This window comes from Trachinotus anak, unplaced genomic scaffold, assembly GCF_046630095.1.
Source record: "Trachinotus anak isolate AG129_WGS33_773 ecotype Australia unplaced genomic scaffold, CSIRO_AGI_Tana_v1 ptg000002l, whole genome shotgun sequence".
Lineage (NCBI taxonomy): Eukaryota > Metazoa > Chordata > Actinopteri > Carangiformes > Carangidae > Trachinotus > Trachinotus anak.
Window position 1 is genome coordinate 23,876,547 of NW_027273853.1, and position 23,847 is coordinate 23,900,393.

A 23,847-nucleotide genomic window follows, 5' to 3' on the forward strand; every position below is an offset into this window, starting at 1 on the left:
CGCAAGTTTAACTCCTCCTGGTTGCCTTTTCGGACCATATGGCTACGTCAGGCCACAGGGATATTTGGACAACCTGGGGAAGGTGCAGTTTCCTTCCCAGATCCACCCTCATCTCCCATGATTGTGCCAGCTGCAGAAGGATCTTCTTGGTGTTCTTGGAGGAGGGCAGACTTCTCAACTAGCAGCTAGCAACTAATTGGTGAAGAGAGTGACAATCTTCACACATCTCCAAATACAAGCTAATGTTGCTTGTATATATGATGTACAAATAGCCAACTGTTTTCTAAAATGTTAGCCAATAAATGTTTAATAAAATTAAGAATAAGGTGATGTCAGGACAGTGACAATGGCCAAAAAAAAAATCAATTAATGAAACTTTAAAGAGACTAATATGATGTGTACCTTGGTAATGCCAAGTGCAGCAATGTTCTGGCTGTAGGAGGTGGTGCCGTTTCCAGTTCCCCACAGTGCAGCCAGGATGCAGCCGATGCCCTCCACAGCAATACCTCGGTTGATGGCGTGAGTTGGTGGTGGAGGTGCACCAGACAAGCGAGCACAAGCATAGTAGTCACCAATTGATTCCATGGTAGATGCCAAGACGCCTGCCATCATACCCAGCACTGAAGACAAACTCACTGTGGGCAAACCCCATTGACCTATGGGTACAGATTGATCATAAATTAGTTTTCATACAACAACAACTTTAATCTTAAAGATTTAATCGATTTCTGACAAAAATATTTTAGAGGTTTATTCCAATGACCAGAGAGGCTGAGAGGCTTAAAGTACAAAGATGTATTATACTCCTGAAAGAGTGAGGGATTTATAGACAAGCAGTGTTACAGAACATCTGCCAGACCAAAGGTTTACATGACACAATGCCGACTTTACTCAGTTTGCTCAGTCTGTTACACAAACATCTGGACAGATCCAAATATCATGCTATGATCTTATTTCCTAACATTTTGCATGATTTTAATACATTGAACTCATTCCAACAGTCCCAGCAGGATTATAAATGTAAACTGGCTCCCCCATCCTATTGTATCTACCACTGGCCCTCCACAGTGCTCTTGGTTTAGTGCTATTTTTATTTTAACCCAACAACTATGCACAAGACTGTCTGATTAAAAATCAGTTTAATTCTTGATAACATGTCTGTAAGAGATACATATTCATTTTAGAGGAAAGTTTCCATCTCTACGGAGTAAAGTTATACATGATTACCTGCTGGGCTAACTGAGGACTCCAAGTCCTTGGGTGTTAATTAGCTGTCTAGCATTAGAATAATGTTTTTTGTTTGTTTTTTTAACAAAATGCTAAAAGTTTGGTACAAGTGTAGCATGAATTCAAGTTTAAACCTAGGTGATGCCTCCAGCTTAAATAAAACCCATTGTACAAGGGTGGGAAGCCAGTGAGGGATCAGGTCCTTGATGTTGAGTGATTCCAGCTGGTTCTCTTGGACATGTGTTGTGGATTATGGACCTTTCATGGTAAAAAATACTTATTATTATGCATTAAAGTTTGCACACCCCTTCTCTGTTTACACCTTAATTTTGCTCTCCCTCTCTCTCTCTCTCTCATCTAAAGTGAAAGAAGAAGCAAAAGCTTGTACTGCAGCCGTAGGATGCAGCAGATAAATCAGTTTTCATTAGCCTTTATTGCACCTTCTTTTTTTTGATATGCAAACTTTTCCACTTAAAAATACTTAAATTTGCACCCAGGAATTTATTTGCAATTTGCTTCCAAAGCAGGTTCCATTCATATCCATCCCCTAACAATTCTTTCATTATATTGTCTTCTGGTCTTTACCTCCCAAATAAACTGTTGTCCCTTGAACTTTGCTCCACCCCTGTGTACACGAAGATCCTTGTGCTCATACATACAAGCATATATAACCTATAGATGGCAGTTTGAAAGGTACTAGTAAAAACCCTGCTGTATCTATCCCTAGGCATTTTACTATGAATATTGTGTAAATTGCTATCGTGGAAACATATAGTTATTCTAATGTAAACATAAGTATATTTAACATTTAAGATATAAGGATCAGTATGGACTTGAAAGGAGGCACCCACAGGTAAAGGTGTCAAATGTTCAAGACAACATTCAAAATAACAGTATCCTCTAAGGCACATGTGTCAATGTCTTTGGTTAATGATGCAGATAATCTTGTTTTTTTAAGGATTAAATCCAGCACCTTTTAAAGGCATGCAGAAACATGCAGTCACACAAAATGTATCAGGCCTTATATGAATAAAAATACATGGCTCCATATTCATATTCAAAAAAAACTCATAAAATACCAGATCTGGATTGAGCAAAATTTGTGTAATCTGAGTAATAATTAGATTTGTTTGTAACTATGATAACTGTGATAGGCATGCATCAGTTTTGGCTTATCCCAGAACGGCAGTAATAACTTGGCGGAAATAAAAAAAGAAAAATGTCACATGTGGAAAGGGTTTGGGTTCCTATAAGGATAACAAAGTGAAACCCGCAGTTTTATGTTTCATTTTGTTGTTGTTGTTCTAAGTATCCTTAATTCATAACCATTTATGCACATTAAGTCCTGCCAAAAACATTGCGTACAGACATCAACATATAAAAAGCTGTGTTCATTCTTTTCAAATGTCGATTACAGGGTCAGAGTGAATGCACCCTCTTCGAACAGCAGGTGCCATGTGCAAATAATCAAAAGTTCATAAAACTGACTCTGCACTCTTCACAATAGTGACTAAGAAAACTGACATGAAACCAACCCTGCAAATGAGTTTCCTGAACTCCACAAATCTATAGATATGTTTTGACAGACATATGCATTCAGTATTTGACAGAACAAAGAAGATGTGCAGAGATATATCACTGTTAAAAGAGGAAAACGTACCGTAAGCACCGTAAATGATAATTACGCTTGGTTTTGTAAATCAGTCCAAAGGCTTTAGAATTTTCCTATAGTAGTACGTGCAAATCCTGCACAACTTGTCACCCGTTGAACTGTGCAATTATGAAAAGCTGTCAATGAATAGATGTGTCATCCTTAATGCCATTTCAGACACTAAGATATCATGAGATATAATTGTCCAAGAAATATTTAAGAAATTAAAGCAAAGATTGATCCTTTTCTTTCACACCTAGATTTTTTGTAACATTTTGGCGGATCATTAAAGAGCAGTTGTGCAACCCTCAGCTGAACAAAATGTCTTCTGTTTGCATTTAGTTCAGATGATTGTCAATGCTGAAATTAAAGAATGGGTGGTAGACAAGACACTTTCACATTTATTAAAGCAAAAATTGACCTTCTTTGGTGGGACAACTATTTAAGGACCTTCAGCATCACTGATGCACCTATACTTATTGAAGCATCCTGTATACAGCACTGTTTAAATATGACCAGGCTTGACCAATTAGGTATCCAGGATTTAAAGTTTGTGTTTAAAGATATTTATGCACTTACCAGGATAAGGCACATGGAACCATGGAGAGTTTGTCACAGCATCCAGGCTGATGTCGGTCCTGGCCGAGAAGCCGTACTCATCAGACTTTGAAGGCAGGACGTCAAAGATGGTCAGTAAGAAGCAGACCAGCCAGCCGCCACACATCCCAAACAAAGCCTAGAATGTGTCATCAGATACAGAGTACAATAAAGTGAAGTTCAGCCAATACAAAACACATGCTACTGTAATTCCTTCTGCCAAGGTGGTTATGTTTTCACCCGTTTCAGTTTAATTGTCCACATGATTACACTAAAAGTGCTGAACCAATTTGCACCTCACTTGTCTGAGGGATGGAGCATGAGCCACGGAAGAAACCAAATTCTGGGGCAGATCCAGATAATTTACTAGAAATCTGAATATTTTTTCTCTGATGTCTGGTGTATGTGTGCTCTTCTAGTTCTTTTGAGCAACTCCAAGGCCTGGTAAAGCAGCATTCATGTTTCTTTTGAAGAAATATTTTGAAGAAAAAAAAACTTCAAGCTTCAGAGTAAAATATTATAATCAGCTGCATACCAAGCCTCATGTAACCCACGTAGTCAACATTACCTGCCAGTAATCAGATTTTTATCAATCTTAAAACCAATAAATGGGTTCATCCTTAACTACAACGATAGCTGTTGGGTAAGTATCTTGTGGCGCATACGTTTCTGCAAAAGGAACTCCTTTATTTCAACGTTTAAATATTAGAATGAAGATGATACTGAATTTGATGCTGGAGTATGAGTGCAATCCAATTTAATAATGCATTTCAGTACTGTACCTTGTTTTAAACTTGAGCCTGCATGTGTCTTTATAGAACATGCTTTTGGCATCAGTGTACACTTCGGATTGTGTTTGTAGGGGGATTAAATGGAAGCACTGAGCTGTGCACAAGAATGCTTTTATCATACACAGGCCTCTGTGGGGAAAGTCAAACAGTAGCTCGAGGGCAACAGAACATGTGGGTAAATTGTGTTTTTGTGTCTCTGTTTTGATTTCATCTTGACACCCTCACCTGTAGGTAAGGATAAATTAAGCAAGAGGCACATGTAAAGGCAAACTATACATCCACTGTGATTTTAGTGTCAAACTATTGTACATCCAGTTCATGACATATAAGACTTGGCAAGAGACTGTGTGTACTACTGGGTGTTAACCTCTCACAGTAGGTGGGCTTCTATGCTTTCTTGGCTTCATTCCTTCATGTTAAAAAGCGCTGCATTTTATGTGTTGTGTGGTTTAATTTGATGGGGTACAATAAATAGCGATGAACAGCTGTGACAACTTAACCTTAACTACAAGATCAAGAGAGCTTTGAGGTTCTATTTTTGAGCTTTTATCTGTTTTTTTTTTTTGTCAGGTTTTGCTGGTTGTTACAACATTTGAGTCATTCTGTCAAAATGTGTAGACCAGCCATAAATGAAGCATTCCAGAGACTGAACCCTGAAGCCAAAGTGAGTCAGAGGTCTTTAGTTCTATGATGAGGCCTTTTGCCTTCAGTTGGATGTTTTTGTCATTCTTTTTAACCTTTATTTATTGAGTCAGCATTTCGTTTGAATGTTCTCTTTCCTCACCATCAGTCAACATTCACGGACTTACATAAGGAGCTCCAAAATGACAGACCTTATTTGTTTTAGCTGTTGGTGAAGAGAAAGAATTATATCCTGTTTATTAATAGAAAAGGGTTAGTCTTACACATTGAAGATGTATATTTTGTATGCTCAGTGCAAAATATACAGATCTCTGGTCACAGTGTAAATAATGTATAAGCTTTGCACGTAAAGCAGCATGTGTCTGCCGACATTCAATCTGATTGACAGCAATCAGTAAAAGGCTGTTGTTGTACTTGTCAGCCCTCACACTGACAAGGAAGCAGGGCCCATGTTAAAATCGCTAAAACCCAGACTTAGTTGAAAAATTTCTTGTGGTCAGCTCTACAAACAGACCTCTACACATGAGTAGGATTTCCCCTTCAAGGCCTCCCTCGCATGGCGATGCTACCCACTGTGAAAGGCCAACAAACCTATTTCCTCTGACAAATTTTATTCTTCAAGAGAAGTTGTACATGCTGGCTCTGTGGATTGTTTGCCATTCTAACTAAACTGTGCTGATATGTATTATATTGTATTGGTATATAAGATGACAGCAACATTTTCTGCACGGAGATAAGAAGACTTCCACTGTAAAAATCAATGTGTAAGTAAGTGGGACGGATTTGCATTTAAGCTGAAAATGTAGCTGCATTTGTTCTGAATATATATATATATATATATATATATATATATATATATATATATATATATATACATATATAACATCTAGCAGAACATAATTGACTGTTTTATCTTTTTTTTTAATTAGAAAAAAACATGCCTGAAAGATCAACATTATAACTGCAGAAATCTATTTTGCATAGTGGAATGGCAGACTTGATGCTGCACAATTCTCATGAAAATGTACGGTTTTGAAACAAAGCAAGTAGGTTATAAACAGGTTTTATGGGTCAAAATCCAGTTCCTGAAATTAAAATTTTATGGTGTTTCTTTCCATGGTGGAAAACAAGCAGAATGTATGAAACCTGTATAATGTTGTCAACTCACAGAGAAGAGCTTGAAAAGTGGATACTGGAAGACCGTCCACTTCTTATCCTTGTAAGCGATCATTGGGACATTGACTTTGCTGAGATACTGGGAGAACAGGAGGATCAGACCGACCGTGCTGTGGGAAAACAGAAGACAGGACAATGTGTTACCCAACAGCTGTTTCTGGCCTGGCCACTGCTCACTGGTATTAGTGTAACTGCGTTAAAGTGGAGCCTTACTGTGCATCACAGTTACGGGGGAGGTCTGAACAAGTGAAAACAAATAATTTTATATAGGTGGCATGCCTATATGACACTTGTTTACGGGCAACATGTTATGGTTCTGAGTAGTATGTTTTGGTTGTTGTACTTTTTGTTCTCTTTCTGTTCCCCCTCCCTTTTCTGTTTCTCTGCAGAGCTTGTGTGTGGCAGGGGGTGTGGCCTGCTCCTCTCGCTGCAGCAGTAGCACACCTGATTCCACTCAGCCCATTGCCTCACTGCTCTTAAACCTGATCTTCAGTGGTGGTTGCTGCCAGATTATTCCATGCTCTCACCCTGCATGCTGTTCACCTGCTACCCAGCCTCCAGGTTCTCCTTCGCTCTGTGTCTCCAGCCATTCTCCTGCCAGCCAGCCTCCTGCCTCCATTGCCTGCTTTGTTGGACTATTTTTTGGTTCGTGTAATTAAAGAGTCTTCAGTTTCCACTCACCTGTCCTAATCTAATAGGGAACGTAACACAACAATGTAGTAAAGGTGGCCATTATGACATTGTAAAATATACACAGCCCCCCACCCCTTTGAATGACATTTCGTGCTGCACACAAAACGCTTCACACTGGGCAGAGAATCACTGCACAGTGTGCATGAAACCATGAAATACTATGCAAGACTATTCAAGGTTTAAGATGCAGGTCCCATGGTGCAGCTCATTTCAGTGGGAAAGTCTGCAGCCTGCTGAACACTTGGAATAGTCTACTGGGCAAAGTTACTGGTAATAAAAAAGGCTTATTCTATTTCAGACAGAAACATGAGTTCTCTTAGCTCCTCTCTGTTCCAGATAATGAGAAAGTCATTCAAATCTGATTTAAACATTTACATTGTGGCTGAAACACTGATCCAGATTAAACTAATGACTGGAAAATCAGTCTAAACATCTAGTTTGGTGTATGAAATGACAAATATGTGCTAAAACCAAAAAAAAAAAAAATCTAATTCCAAGAAATCTTAATAGATCTTGTACGAAAGAGCAGGACACAGGCAGGAAGCCTTTCTAGAGAGAGATGCAGGAGATTCTGATGTGATATCACGGAGAGGACCCTGTGACATGACCCAGGGGCTTAACTTCCCTTCATGACTTTCTCAGTTGTGACATTGTGGAGCTCCCAGTCCTCCGAGCTTTCCTGCAGTGTGGCGGGAGAGCTAAGAAGACTATGACTGATTACCATCCATATATGGCACCAGGATGTGGATGTGCTGACCCTTTTAAAACCCACAAGGATCACTTTGTGTAATGGCTTTAGTCTGCATTATATGGGCATGGCAGCAGGGTAATGAAGATAGGTTTCACAGGGCAGGGGGCAAAGGTAAATGAGAGGAGAGTTAATGTGGAGGAGTGAGGTTCTTTAGCAGTTCTGGTGGAGGTTAGGTGGATTTGGTTGTGGACATCACTGCTTTGATAAAGAAACAAAAGGGAGTAATAAATACTGAATGAATGCAGCATAGAAAAATGACAATTAGATTTCACCTGAGTGGATCAACAAGACAGAGGGTATGTATGGGACTCATTTGTCTGGGAATGTTTCTCCTTTCCCATGTGTTTCAGTATCTTATCTTACATTTTACATCTTATAGCAGTTGTTTTGTTGCTAATGTATCCACATTAGTCTTATTATATCAATCAAGTCTTGCATTTTCGTCTAATCTCATTAAGCTATAGAACAGATGTACAGTACCGAACAAAGACCCATACTATTTTGGCCACCCTATTTAAATCATTGAGGACAGATTAAATACTAAAGACAACTCTCAGTATAATGTGATACAATTCAACAGCACCACTAAATACAGCCTTCAAAATGAAGTTCAATCAACCTCTCTTTGGAACAATTACAACCTTCCCTCCCCTGACTACAAATTCACACAACTTGGTTAAAAGTCTTGCTGATTTTATGTGCTCTATGTAATCCAGTTTTAACTTATTTTAATTATGTATCTATTTCATTTATTTTATCAATTATTATTATTTTATTAGTATTCCATTACATTTTCCATCACAAGTTGTTCGTGTTGTGACGGGGAACTTCTGTCTGCTCAGAAGTGAAGCCAAATTAAAGCCATGTTTTCCTCAGAGGTACCTGTAAGCTTTTATCACCTCTCGGCTGGATTACTCTAATTCCCTGTATATGAGCCCGCCCCATTTCGCTCTTTATCGACTATAAATGGTTCAAAATGCTGATGTGAGACTTTTCACAAGTAAAAAAACAAAGACAACACATTACCAGCGAATAATCCGAATCGATAAAAACATTTTACTACTTGTTTGTAAAGCTCTTAATGTTTTGGCTCCACAACACATTACTGATCATTTGGTTCCACACTCTGCCCACTTAGGTCCTCTTCACAACAACAACTTTCAGTCCTTCAGTCACACCTTAAAACCAAAGGTGGTAGGTTGAATCTGACTATGACACAGACATGAAGAAATATAAATATATTTTCTAACCAGTTTAGCAGCTGCGCGTGGAGACAGTAGCATTTTAGTGACATTTTCTGTCAAAAATACTGTAAATCAAAAATGAATTCATAATGGAAAGAAATCCAGCCTGTAAACAATATGTAGAAAGACAGAGCTGGCAGTAGCAGGTGTGAAAACACACACTTGCCTGTGAGCTGCAACAGGACAGCAACATAGCTGCCACACACATGCAACGCAGGCAGTGTTTTCCCAACATTAGTACATGTTCCTTTCTGTTGTGTAATATATCAATGTCCTGTGAAACTCCACTCACAGAGCAGCTATTCCCCAGTGACCTCCACATTTCTTCCCAGCCTCAATGAAAAGTGACAGGCCGATGAGGTTGATGGTGGGAGCAATAGCAAGAGGACCGATAAATTTGAGCACGAGGCCCACCATCCCAGAAAAGCCCACGATGATCTGGAGCAGAGAGGCCACCAGTATGGCTCCCTGGATCTGTGGATGACAAGGCAAGAGGGACATAGTGTCAGTACACACGCTTGGTTTTTGGTACTCAGTGGTGCCTCTTATATCACACCAATGGTGGTCCCGGAGGTTTACAGTTTTCAGTACTCTGTAAAGATAAGAAAAGTGGTTCATATCACATTCAGCTGTTAAACAGCAGCAGTTAAACTATACGTTCTTTGTGGACTTTGTGGCATTTATACGTTGTATACTCATACTGTGGTCGAACAGATCCCCACCTAGTATGACTTTCTGTGGCTGTCTGAGTGAAGCAAGACATCATGATGCACACACGTTGAGTTTTAAGTTGAAACAAAGAAAAAAGATAAAGAAACTACGCAGGTAGCTTCATAAATCCACCTCTGTAGAAGTATTTACAGCTCTCAACCTGTAGTTTTTCTCCCCCTACTCTGCCATTTGAACTATATAGTTATACTATATAGTATAAGTCTTGTTGAATTGATTTTGTGCATGTGAAAATCTCATTCTATCACAGAACCTAGCACAGCTATAGCAAGTCATTAATCCTCAACTGAAAGCTATGCAGTGGCGTGGTAACTTTATGATCATTCCCACTTTGAAAGATACAGCTGTGGAAAGAGAATCTTTCCTAAGCCCGGGCCGACAAGGAGATATATGGTGGTACAAAATACCTAAAACTCTAGACTGAAAATAATTTATGAAATTCCAAATGTTGAGTCAAACTCCTTCCATAAGCTTACATAAACCCTGCTGAACCCCCTATATCATAGGGATGCAGCTTCCTATATGATGGAAAATGGGTGTATATTTATTTTTATTCTAAAGAAAATCATTCTTACTGACTAAAGAGTCTTTAGATTATTAATTACCAGGTGTGATGGCAGGGCTGATAATGTTTTCACCTTGTCATGGCAAAATGTGAACATTAGACATTAGACATAGACATTAGACTTTGGCAGGTGTTTACGTCTGTTTGTCTGTGGAGAGATTTTGTCACCACAATAGTATCACAACCTGCAAGATGCAGTCACTAAACTTTACAGGTGTGTAGCTGCGATCCAAGTGAAGTCTGACCCAGAAGTACTGAGCACTCATGTAGTAATTTTTTTTTGGTTATTACTTTGAAGTTTTGCCATTTTAACACTCCTACCAAAATGTACACAAAGACTTAGCTTTTGACCACAACTTCAGAGTCCTGTTTCATGATTCATGAGTTTTACCCCAAATTTCTGCATTTTAATGCTTGTTTTACCCCGTTTTTTCTTTTCTTTTTTTTTCTGCATCTTTATCTCATCATAATTTTTGACTTGTTAAATCAAAACATAACATTTTGGGTTTGTCTATTCATTTTGTTTCCATTGACTTACACACATTAAGGTGTGACAAGATGATACAGGGTCCTCATCGTTCCCCTTAAATCCATTAGCACTGCTAAGGTTGGATTCCCTGACAGGACCCACAAGGTGAATCATCTTCTGGCTCAAGTAAATATTCCACATACCTCACGCATTCTGGACATCCAGACCTCGTCAGAATTTTCCATTTGCAGCGGTCTGGTACTGTTCTGCAGCTGCATGGACAGGATGATGGGAGCTTTAGGAGCCGGACACTGCCACTTGGGCAGAGCAAGAATGGCCAGAGTCGGCGTGATGAAACTGAAGGTCCCACCCTGGAGGATCGGTAACCTTGAAGTAAATAAGGCACAGGGGTCAAAGGTCAGAGGTCAGTGGAGCTAATGATAGGATGACCTGGATCTACTCTGCTTAAAGCAAGCCTAGAAGGAGAGCTGAGAATTTTAATGAGCTTTTGTCTCAGACTGGGACTCCTGTTGGTTACAGTCAAGAAGCAAAACAATATTGGTGCAAGTGCTTTTTGGATGTGTTAAAATAAATCCCATGACACAGAGGCAGAATTTCACAATATGATATAAAACCTTTAGAAACGGTCTCACACCAACATCTGCGGAGATTCTACATTCCAGTTTCTAATTTCACAAAATTATATACGGCTCCTTGCTTTTAAGGACTAAAACCTGAGTTGGGTGTATATTTTCAACTTCAACTTTGGGACAAGTTGCTTAAAGTCTTAATAGAATGACATGTTTTTACTGTGGCTCTGCATGAAATAACAGAGGTTGTACATGTTTGTTTTACTTGCCTGGCATTTCTGTGCACTTTAGTCTGTGTGTCTTTGTGCTTTTCATCTTTTTATTGTCTTGTTTCACAAAGCACTTCATACCACAGTTCTGAAAGGTGCTGTAAAAATAAAGATGAACTCACTTATTATTCAGTGTCAAAGTTGTTTGCTGGGATACCTTTTTAAGCTTTTGCCAAACTGTGTAGGTGGAGAACTCAAACGAAAGCATTAGCTATTTGCTCAGGCTTACTGATACAGCAGTGCTGAGGGGGTAGAAAGGTGTGTGTGGGGCTCTGTGCTGTAGTGTACAGTACTGTATGTGTAGGATGCAGTTGCACTGTGGTTCAGCACAGAGACTGATACATCAGCTTCACATGGATTTTCCTATCAAACTACCAAACAGCTCCCAGGATTGTTATAAAAGGAAACCCACAAATTAAGCTGCATAAGCATTGGAGAGCATTTGGCTTTAAGTGTCTCACAACTTATGCTGAAATTAGCATTACATAGAGCCCAACAGTGACTGATAGTTTAACTCCACATGAACCACCCCAGCAGCCTCTGAACTAAACTGCAATTTAAGGTTGTTGCAAACACAGCTCAGCACCACTTTGCCTGAAGTCTATGAAAGGTGCAATGCAAAGAGGCAGTGGATGTAGGACAAGTGCTGGAGGAAGAAGGTACAATGTCGGGGAACATATGATAGTTTCTTCTATCTCACGAACATTCTTAACCCGGGCAGTTCCTCAATTTGTACCTGCTGTGAAACTCAAACCTGACTGACAGCACTACATAAAACACACATACACAGACACACACACAAATACCATTCCACAGAGGGTTAGATAAGCAGAACCTGTCAAATCTCATTTGTGTGGGAGAAAGAGAGTGTGGAAACTTAATATCTCTTTGTGGCCTTGGGGTTAACAGGACAACAAGGTCACTACCTGGTACCGATAGCTGTCTGCAGCAGCGTACATAATCCCGACACGAAGAATATGGTGGAGATGAGCTGGCTTTTGGCAGCGTTGTTGTCCTGTATGCAAAGTGGCTCAGCCAGGATGAGCGGGATCGCAATGATGCCGCCAAAAGCGAGGATGTAATGCTGTGGAGGCAGAGGAGAGTGAATAAATTTGGGGACTCCTTGAAGCAGTAAAAAAACCATGACTTCTTTTGACCTTCACTAGTCTTTCTGCTAAGTGTGTGTTTTTCAAAATGAACACATTTACCTCTAAGATGTTCCGAAACAAGGACTGATAGAAAAATAATTATCAAAAATTATAAAAAATTATTGTAAGTAACTAACTAAAAATTATGTAGTTTCTTTTGCAAAGTACAGGATACTAAAAAATCAGCAGTTCACAGTTTAGAACACCTGTAAAGAATAATCCAGCACAATATCAGCCAAAATCTTTCGTCGTCAAAAACTTTTTTGGCAAGCTGCAGCAAAAAAAAAAAGATAAGAATTCACGACACCCGTATGTCAGTGTGACTCTATTTCATATTCTGATGAAAGCTCAGCTGAATTGGCAGCTGTGATAATACTGTACCTGATGACAGATCACATCACTTGGCAGCTAGGACATTTTTTACGCTGTAATCTGATCAGAGATATGTGCCAACATAAATCTGGACTTACCCCTGCTCGTTCACACACCAATAAGTCTTCCTAATAAGTGAACAGGTCGTTTGTCATTGCCTCCTGAATCAACAGTGTTCATAAGTACCCTCCAACACTGTTCAAAATGCCACTTCAGAAATAATTAATCTGATGTTTGACCTCTATAGTTAAGGCTTTGTTTGGTTTAAAGAAATGAAAACTAATGTTTACTTGAAAATGATATCTTCTCGTTGGATAGATGCCTGGAACAGTCTCAACAAGACTGAAGCCACCTAAAGGTAGTATTTATTTATGATTGTATTGGATTGCACTTTGTGTGGTGTACGGTGTCCACTCCCGAGTTTTACGATGCTGTACAATGTTTTTGTCAGTACTGCATCACATATCTATAACCATGTGCATGCATGTGTGCTGGATGGGGGTGTTGGTGGGGATTGCCACTGATCCAAAAGAATCTGGACAAAGGGGGAAAAAAAAAATTGAAGACAGATGTTGATAGGCATCAGCAGATTTATGGGGGTATTTCAAGACCTACAACTCCCATAAGTCAGAGGAGATGCCTAAATTCAGTTTCATGACAGAGGAAACTGGGAGGATTCCTTTAGGAAGAAGGTTGATTTTAAAGTCTTGTGTCATCTCGTGTCAGGCTCATGTGAGGTTTGTCTCTCAATCTGCCTTTTTGTCTACTCAAAAATATTACTAAAGTGTGACCTTTTCTCTCTCTCTTTTATGTCGAGCAGGCTTGACCACTGTGATGCTCTGCTACCCTGCTGCCCTTGGGTCTACCCAAAAACCTTTCAACTCTGTTTCAGAGCTCGAGTGCTAACCAGTACCAGAAAGCGAGAACACATTACACCTGCTTTAAAGTCTTAACATTTGGTGCCTGTCAGTTTCCATATTGATTTTTAAGTTTTTTTCGAGTCTTTGAAGTACCTTATGATTGTGCTCTTACATGTATGTCTCACACGGTGACAGTGTATGAATCAGTATGGTTCTGGTAATTGTTATGGGTCTGTCAGTTGTTCCAAACTAACTAAAACCTTTGTTGAGGCAACTTTTAGCTTTTATCCTCTGAGCCGCATGAACAGTCTGCTGAGGACCAGAGAGCAGCTGGAGGTGTTGAAATCTTTAAAGTTTAGAGAGATTTTAAACAATAATACAACAGCAAACAACTATTTATATGTAATGATATAGTGGAGTCATGACATCCTGAGCAGAGTATGAAGTCACACCCCCCGTGTGTGTTATAATCTGAGTTTCTTTGCTTTGGTATCTGGCACGGATGCATGCGTATGTTAGTGCATGTGGGTCCCTTCCCACACTTACAAACACACAGGGACTGCCCACATGCCAGACAGCACAGTCCTGCAGGCAGTGTCCAGGTGAAAGTGACCCTACAGAATTTCCTCCACTGAAGAAATCACATTTTTGGCTAAAAAGGCCTCTGATAAAGAAAGAGATAAGACCAGAGCACAGGCGGACTGGCCAAGGGGGCTATTACACATGGGGGCATTCGGCTGGTGGACTGTCGGCTGGTGGACCGTCAAAATGTCCCTAAAGTTTTTACCAGCATTCTCTTTCTGGGCTGTCATTCTTGTGGGTCAGTCCCAGCAGATAAGTCCATATCTGAATTTCTCTCTTAGTCCAACCATGGACTAAGAAAGTTCTTTAGTACCAACACAGCAGGTACAAAGACAAACTACTTGATTCAGTTCCATGGGAATGACAGACAGTAAAAAAGACAGATTGGTCCAGTTCCCAAAAAGATAAAGGATATTCCAGGATAAAGCTGGTGATACTTTTATATTTTTCTTATTGCCAACAAATCCCATGAAAAGCTTCAATCTGCAATGGATCAATATGTGTACTACCTCCTTGCCAAAGACTTTAAAAAAAAGAAACTGTTTACACTACAGGTCAGAACTTTTCATTGCAAGTGAATAATCTTTCATGGTATAAAGGTAAAGGTAAAAAGCCAGTTTAGTGAACCAAAAACTGAAAAGTCATGTACATTTTTATTCAGGAATTAAAATTTGGTTGACTGACAACTTTCCTGCAAGTTCATACAGGTGCCCCAACTTTTGTTGATGACCTCTTTCATCAGTGTTGAAACAAACTGTGTTACTACACCCTCTAATGCATTATTAGGGCAGTACTGTTTTAAGACAACCTTGGCCAGACTGATTGAGATTCTTCCTGATTGGCAGAAGTTTTCTTGTTGTTTGTTTTAGTTTGTGGGTTTGGGAGTTATGCCACGGAGATAACCACCTTTGTTTTATTACTTTCCTTTTTTAGAGGCAAGCTGAGAGTCATTTGCAGTGAGCCTGCATCACTATCAACAAGATGTTGAAAGCTGGCATAGGATCCTCTGTTATATTCAGAAATGGCACTGAATTAAATGTTGATGGAATCGATTCCTTCATTCAGCTACAGATCAGATAGATCTATTGTGGTGTAATTTATGACTAATGACATGTAGTCCAATATTAGGAATTCAAAAGTTATTAAACAATTGTCCAATAAAAGAGGATTTGTGCTTAAAAACACATACAATTTTCCAGTACTGCAACTTGTTATAAGGTCTGTATAATGACCCTGAACCACTCTAATATTTCAATATGAATAACCACATGACTTGACAGTCCACATGAATGTTGTCACATGCTAATAATTGCTGTCAGTGAGTGAGTTAGACCTTTGCTAACAAGGAAAAATCTCAACCCCCCCCCATTCTTTATTCTGAATTTCAGGCTATATTGATTGAATCTTGAATTACATCCAGGGTGTAATAAAGTAGGGTTTTAAGTTTAAGAACTGCCACTGTCATGGTGCCTAGTCTCATGTTTTGAATAGTAAGTAAGAAGGTACTAACTCACTCAACAATAATATACTACTGTTTAAAATGAAATATAGAATATAAATCGCAATGTAGAAGTCTCTACTGTAGACTAGCAGCTTCTTATTCTCTAAATGCTTGCTGTTTAACTGTAGCTCAATTTATTGCACATTCAATATATTCAACATACTATTCTTTTTGACAGTAAAGGGGGCGTTATTTTCCTCTACATATTATATTATATTATATTATATTATATCATACACTTATTTTAACCCATATCATTATCATTATTATTGTCAAATCAGTATAACGTGGGCATTAATGGATAGCTTAGAGTAGAGAAGTGACAGAAAGTGATGGGGGAAAAAAGATAGAGAATGACATACTTCCCAGACTGGACACAAACAGGGGACATTGCAGTACATAGTTGGCACCTAAACCCTAGACCACTAGGGTGCCTGAATGTATACCATAATCAATATTATTCATATTATTGAATTAAATGACTTTGTTTGATGTTAAAAAAGAGTCCCTGACTATATTAACTGCAACTCTTTAGTGCTATTGAGCTAGTTTTCTTGTTTTGGTTTTACAGTACATTTACTGTTTGGTTCAATGTCAGCATCCTTATCAATCTTGTTTTCAGCAGCAATAGACTGTTTTAAACAAACAAGCTTTATGCACACTGTATGCTAGCTGCCCAGCACAAAACAGCAGGCAAACTTAGCAACTAGCTAAGGAGTCACTGGAGTCCAAAACAGAGCTAAAAGGAGTGTGACTGTTGGACTATCATCCATTGGGTGGATGAATGCTAATGTTGCCTTTAGCCTGTTGGGTGTGTACACTCATTTAGATGTCTCTCTCTAGAGGCCAAAAATCAAATAATGAAGCTTTATAGAAATTCTGCAGTGCTTTCCAGTTTCAGTTTTTTCCAGGACAACATTATCACTTTACCTGGAAGCCGAGCAGAATGCAGAGATACCATGGGGGCCTGTCATTGAGGGAGTAAACCAAATCTACGCCTCTGTCCACGGGCTCCTCCAGGGCCTCTGTGTGTGGCTCCCCAATGTCCACTGTCAGCTGTGGCTGTTCATCACTGTCTTTACCCTTGGAAAGAAGCACAGCAAAGGCAAACAAGTCATCAATTCACCAATGTCATTTATCCAAGTAACATCAAATAAAAAACAATATTTCCTGCTTTAATTCCACCCAGACTATCTGGACACCAACTCCCAGGCCTAAAATTTCTGTCAACACAAACATACCTTAAACCAGTCACTCACTGTTGTATACCACAGGCTCTCACTGAGCCAAAGGTTTCTTAATGGTTTTGCTTTTTCTTTGTCTTTGAAACTGAGGATAGTTCAGGGAAATCCTTGTATCTTCACTGTAATCTACAGCTGTTGGTTTAGTTTAGTTCAGATGACAGACATAAATACTCAGCATGCGTAGTGCTGCGAATTATGGTGTGTGGAACATCTATGTGGGTGATGGTGAAGGGAAGGTATAGGATGAAAAACATCCCCCTCCCAAATTCTATTATGATGCTGTTGTTGAAGGTGCTTAAAGCTGAATTGCTCAGTTGTTTCTCCCACAAAACATTCTGTGAAAATTCTCAATCATCCAAGTCATGGTCATCCAAGAAAAGTTTCCCCAGGTGTTCATACCTATCAGTCCGAACTAAAGAAGCCATTTGGATGGAACCAAGTCCAGTTCAACATTTTTTATCTTTTACAGCCAGATTCAGGTGTAAAGAAAAAAAAATCTGGTATTTTTTTGTGACACATCTTGCCAACCTTCTTATTGTGTTAAATCAAGATGCGATGGCTTTGACAAGAAGGCACCAAGTTTGCTGGGTTGAGATCCAACTCATTGAGGTTGGGTTTGCAGCCAAAGCTGTATATAATAACACTGAAAAGAGGTTTGGACAACATATAAATTTGAAACATAGCTCCATTTGCTTGCAGTCTTTCATGCTGAACTGAATTTAGGGGGCTTAAAAGTAGATATTTCTGCATTATGTTCATTACTTCAAATGCTGATGGAATCAATTCCTTAAATTTAGCTATGATATCATCACTATGAGACATCTAGTGTAGGAATTTATGACTAATGGCATGTAGTCCAGTGATAGGAATTCAAAAGATATTAAATTATGGTTCGAACAAAGAGGGCTCCATGTACAGACTATTAAATGTTCCATTTTAATGCCATGTGTCAGAACAAGGTCAAAGGTGTGGTTAAAACCACAAGTGACAATTGCTTAGAAAGGGACGCAACATTTTCAATATCAAGTGCTTTGCAAGTGAAAACTGGCACAGACTGCTCTCAACAAATTAAACTGAAGGCCTAGGGTATACTGGGGCATGTTTTTGATACAATGACTGGATGGCACCAATGTCTGGCTAACACATAGTTATGGCTACAGCATCTGGGAAAGCTGGTTAAATATAAGTCTCCTTTGTTAGTATTATTTCTGTTTTCCTAACTCCTTTTAGTTCACTCTCACTTTGCATTTCCATGACTTTGTCCAGGATTTATTTCATCATTCAATGATCTAGTGAAACAATTTTGTTCCATGTTTGTCATACATTTGTGGTTGTCAGTGTGCAGCTGTGATTTGAAGTGACTGGGTTAGATCTAGTCAAAACCACATGTGCACGAGTGTTTGCTTTCCAAGTTCATTTGAGGTGTTGTGTCCATTTGAGTAATGGAACTCTAAATCTGTTGTGTAGTTTCTAGGAAAAGGGGTGGTTATTCCCCTTGTATTTTTGTTTACCTGATGGTTGGCACAGGAAGCCAACTTCTGCCCTTTGTGAAAGGATGAGTGTGTGTACTAACTCAGTCCTATTCAGGTTTAACTAGCAGGGAAAATTTACTGAGGTCTGGACCTTTGTGCCCTTATATTTTGCACTCTACAAAAATGTAAAATGCCAGAACATGACACCGACAGCAGCAGAGGTTCTGTTTCCCGCTGGGCTGACAAAAATGTGTATTGGCATTTTACTACAAAGTGTCCACCAAACAACATAAGTTATGTCGACTCCCTCATCATGCATATTGTCAGAGGCAAAGTTAATAACCTTTGCAGGACTCACCTCAATTTACCAAAAGAATCTTGAAACCAGATTTGTATTTCTCTACTTGCTCTCCTTCCGTCTTTGCCATTTAAATCATTGTAGTGAGATCAAACAAAAGGCAAAACATAAAAATGTGAGAAAAATAGATATCAATTGTGGTCCTCTGGTATGTAACACTGAAGCGTCTTGCTTTCTTCCCACTGTCCAAAGACAGATAGAATAGGTCAGGAGGTGAAATATAAGAGAAAGAAAAGTTTCCCAAATATGCAGCGGAACCACTTCAAGTGGACGCAGGCTTTTGGTAGATAAAGCAAGTTCAAGTACATTCAGAGGCCAGGAAGGAGTCATAGATTTTTATATGAAGAGCAGAGGGCACAAAAAAATCTTTAAAAACACACTGAGGCTACAACTGAAACTTATTTCTCTCCATGGTTTACAGACTAAATATTTGGTCATGGGTATCAGTTAATCAGCCTGCGCTGTCCAGGGTTTTTATGGGAGTGTCTATGGCATCCTTTGGGAAAAAGTGATGGCGGATGTCCTTGCATTAATAACTATTAAGGTGATCCTTAAGGGCCACTTGATATGTGAGCCCAGGGGCTGTCATCAAATGCAAAGAGGTCAACTCCCCCTTTAAACAGGCCACATGAGACAGATTAGTTTCTTGTGGGCTTGTATAAACCCTTCTGAGGATGTGCCTGTTTGAAGTGCAAGTATGCCTGCCTTTGGAGGCAGCATACAGTATAGCAACTCCCTGTAAAGCCACAGCAACCTGTTACTCTTCATTAGTAGAGGAAAATAAAAACTGAGAGTTGCTGAAAAGAAACCAAGGGCAGTCGTAATAACTTTTTGAGCTTTTTAATGATATAACTATATAACTATTAGAGACTAAATTAACCCCCTCCTGCCCTCAAGAGATTTGACTTCAAACACAGGAACCTTGGAAACAGCTGTAAAACCTGATATATGGTGCATTCAGATAGTCTTCTAACCCCTTCATTGGATTTCACATGTTACTATGTTGCAGCCTTATGCTAAAATAAAAAGATATATTTTCCACCCTCATCAATCCACACTTAATACTCAAGTATGAAAAAGAAATTTTATAAAAAAGGAAAAACTGAAATGTCTCTTTTATTTCTCTTAATGGTGTCTGAGCTGTTTCTGTGCCTTGATTGAAGTCCACCTGTGGTAAATTCAGCTGATCGGCCATGATTTGGAAAGGCACACACCTGTCTATATAAGGTCTCACTGCTGACAATGCATATCAGAGGAAAAAACCAAGCCATGAGGAGGAAAGGAGGAAGGAACCGCCTGCAGAGCTGAGAAACAGGACTGATTCGAGGCACAGATCTGGGGAAGGCTAAAAAAAAATTGAAGGTTCCCAAGAGCGCTGTATGGAAGAAATTTCAAACAATCAGGACTCTTCCTAGAGCTGTTGGTAAGAGAGGTAGCCAAGATCCCTACAGTCACTCTGGCTGAGCTCCAGAGAGCCTGTGTGGAGATGGGAAAAATTTACTATACTTAACATACAGAAAAAGGAACATGATAAATTGTCCTACCCACAGGTACTTGTGCCTAAATGGGAAAGTCAGAAGACCAGAAGGTCATGAGTTTGAGTTCAGAGCAGGCATTACATGAAAACCATGCAGTAAAATGTAATATAAGGAATCCCTGAAAAATCAGTCCTATACTATATAATATTTTTAGAGTAATATTTTAGTTTTTTGTGTTCTCTGTGTCCTTGGTTGAACCAGAGACAAAGAAAAAGCAAACAAATGTGTTTTAGGTATATAGTGCTTTAAGATATTGGTGGAATTTATTCCTCCCAGTAGGGAGTCTGCCGAAAGACTGCTGTGATAATTACAGCATTCAGACAGCAGACATTTAGAAAAACATCAAAACTACAGTCAGATAGCTTTATGGGAGGTTATCTGCTGTGATCTTAGACATTTCTTGTACGTTATTCATTATTACATCAGTTCAGCTCTGGTTTTTAGGGCAATAATTGTTTTGGAGCTCATTATGTGATATTACACCTGTGTGTACAACTAAAAGCATGTTAATTCCTGGTAAAATGTTCTGTTAGATGCTGAGGTCGAAGTGAAGTTTCCACCCAAGCAAATTGGCTCCGGTTGGGTCTTGTTACCTTTATAGCTTTATCCTTGATATATATTTTTGTTTTGAACCCCTTGCAGATACTTCTGTCGGCTCAGTGTTTTTTCCCGAAAGCAAACTGTGGTTTTAAAAAACTTATCTATACATTTTTTTTTTTTTGGTCTGGAGGTTAAAGGATCACCCCAAATCCTCTAGATCCAATTTCTCAGATGTGAATCTTCTTTTGATTTCAAAATGATAATAATTTATTTAGAAATATAATGTTGCAGTTTCTGGAAGTATACCTCTGGGACTGCTCTGCTACTTTAATAATGAGGTTCAAGTGACTTTTTTGTGTGTTTTAAGGCTGATACTGATCTTTTTGGATTGAAGCTACACATAGTTAGAAAGAAACAAAACATTCACATGAAACCCAAATAGATGAGTCTATTAACTAAGGTTAACTCTCATTAACATGGAGGGTGGCATGTTTATTTGGACACTTTAAAGTCTGTCTATTGTAAACAGGAAAAACATGAGAAGCTCTCCACAAATTCCCAGGTGGCTGAAACCACATCATCTGGATCACCTTAAAGTCACATAAACTACTAGTCACTTCATGCTACACATTATATGACGTCATTGAGGAGCATGTGGTAAATCTGCAGGATTGTTAGGCAGCACCTAAACGCCCTGGCATGTTGCTGGGGTTATAAAGTTGTCTCCTGCCTGCATTTACGTTACTTTAGATTGTTCCAGAAGGCTAAGTAGGTACTTCCAGCATCCGTGCACCCTTTAACCCTATGCTACACTACTTAACAGCAAAAACTATACTGTAGATGTCTCCATAGTTTCCAGCATATGCCCATCAGTACTTAAAGCTTTGACAGGCACTAGCAATGGGCTCATGGTGCATCTGTTTTTAGTGGCAGATACATTTTATTTTCCCAGTGGTTCTAATAAAAATGTTCTCTCAATCTTATTTGGAAAATAAAAATATTCCACTTAAAAAGGGTGACTTATATCAGCAGTTCTCAAACTTTTTTTCACAGCAAGGACCGCTAAACAAACACAAATTAGACCATGGACCCCCGTTTGATAAGATAAGATTGCCCCAGGGTCCCTCATCTGATAAGATTTTTGCTTTTAGATGTTTTATTACAGAAAGTGTTTGAAACCCATGACCAAAATAGTCATACATCCTGTCATTGTGTTATTTATGGATAGAATTATAGTAAGAAGAAATTATTCCTCTATTTGCTGTGGAACCCCAGAAACCCCCTCAAGGTACCCCCAGACCCCACTTTGAGAACTACGGACTTAAATGAGGAATAATAATCCAATCACTCTATTTTTCTTTTCAGACAGTTTGTGCATGATTGAGTTAAATGATATGACTGGTGTTATGTCAAAAAATGTCACGAAAATCCTAAAGCTATTTGTTGTTACTCAAGTGGTAAAATGGGTCAACAATACACTTCTAGTAAAAAGTTTTAAACCACCCTCACTTTTTACTGACATTTATATAATGTAATATCTGTTTCGGAAACTAAATCATATAACAAAAACTTATAAAGGGTCTTTTTTTTTTTTTTTTTTTTAACCTTTGTACAATTGAAGGTTATTCACTGATCTTGAGCTGCTTATCAGCAGTAATGTACATGCAGATGCTCACTCTTGTTTGCTTCAGTATGTATCCAAACCATAAACTTTCTGTCTTCAATTTCCAGGATAACATATTTTCTATCATACTGTTGCATGTACAGTTTATTATTGGATGTTTCACCTGACCCATGAGATGTCCTCAAATGCGAAGAGGTCAGTTCCCTCTTAACTCAGTCCACATGGGGCAGATCAGATTCCAAAGCATTTGTACAAACTCTCTTGAGGATGTGTCTGTTTGAAGTGTAAGTCAGTAGATGACACCAGTGTTTGAACTGTGACAGAGGTATTTAAGTGGGGGTTGTTTGAAGGGTCTAAGAGGTTGGGGGGGGGGGTCTGATCCGCCCTCGCCTCCTCGGTGTCTGGCAGTATCTAATTATTGTTTTCCTGTTTTTTTTTCACATCTTGTTTTCGTCATTTTGTTAGATTTAGTTAAAGATAATAACCTTAACGAGAACTCAAATATTGGTAGGAACAATTCTGTCCTCCCAAAACAGTGTTAGGGACATGTCCCTACTGTCCATTTGCAAACTTATGCCCTTGCTTTAACATATGAGTAACAGTATCTGGACTATTGCAGTCTCCCTTACACCACAAGAGATAACATCCAGACTGCAGTAAATATAAGAATATTTCACGCCAAAATCCCATGACCGAGGGAAAAGGTCACATGCTGCAGCTTTCGCTCTGAGACCTGTTGTGTCTCAGAAGGGGATCTTGGCAGTCAGTCAGCACTTCAAACAAAAGAAAACACCTTGTGCACATCCCACCGTTGCATCTGACTCACATGACAGAGACACGCACAGGCAGGCCCATCTACACCGCATTTCCTCTCCTGTCTTTGATTTGCTCTCAAGTTCTCAGCAGGTCATCTACACAGACATCTGCCTCAGGGATTACATGACTGTTTGCTGCCCTCTAGTGGCTATCTACCCACACTCCACTGAGGACAGGAGTAAATGTGAGGGGGTCCAACACAACCAGTACTGGGAATGCTGTCAGTAGCTACTAATTCCCTTTAACAGTCAAAGGTTCATGTTTTTTTTTTTTTTTTACTGCTCCTCTATTGATTTGTGACTCTGATGATTAAAAAAGAAAAATCACCTAACTCCCCACCTTCACTACATAATCATAACAATGATTATCAAAATGGGTAATAATCATTTTTAATACAT

The 23,847-nt window shown here is 39.1% G+C and overlaps 1 protein-coding gene across 1 annotated transcript in view; it reads right to left on the bottom strand.

Annotated features, from left to right (window-relative positions):
- LOC139605617 (solute carrier family 23 member 2) overlaps positions 1-23,847 on the bottom strand; it is a 37,882-nt gene that overhangs the window by 10,390 nt on the left and 3,645 nt on the right. Inside the window, exons 2-8 of the mRNA XM_071457261.1 lie at positions 16,788-16,940; positions 12,321-12,478; positions 10,739-10,922; positions 9,065-9,246; positions 6,077-6,194; positions 3,458-3,614; positions 403-656 (exon numbers count right to left, since the gene is read on the bottom strand). Of these exons, the coding sequence (XP_071313362.1) occupies positions 403-656; positions 3,458-3,614; positions 6,077-6,194; positions 9,065-9,246; positions 10,739-10,922; positions 12,321-12,478; positions 16,788-16,940 (1,206 nt within the window). The remainder of the gene's footprint in view (positions 1-402; positions 657-3,457; positions 3,615-6,076; positions 6,195-9,064; positions 9,247-10,738; positions 10,923-12,320; positions 12,479-16,787; positions 16,941-23,847) is intronic.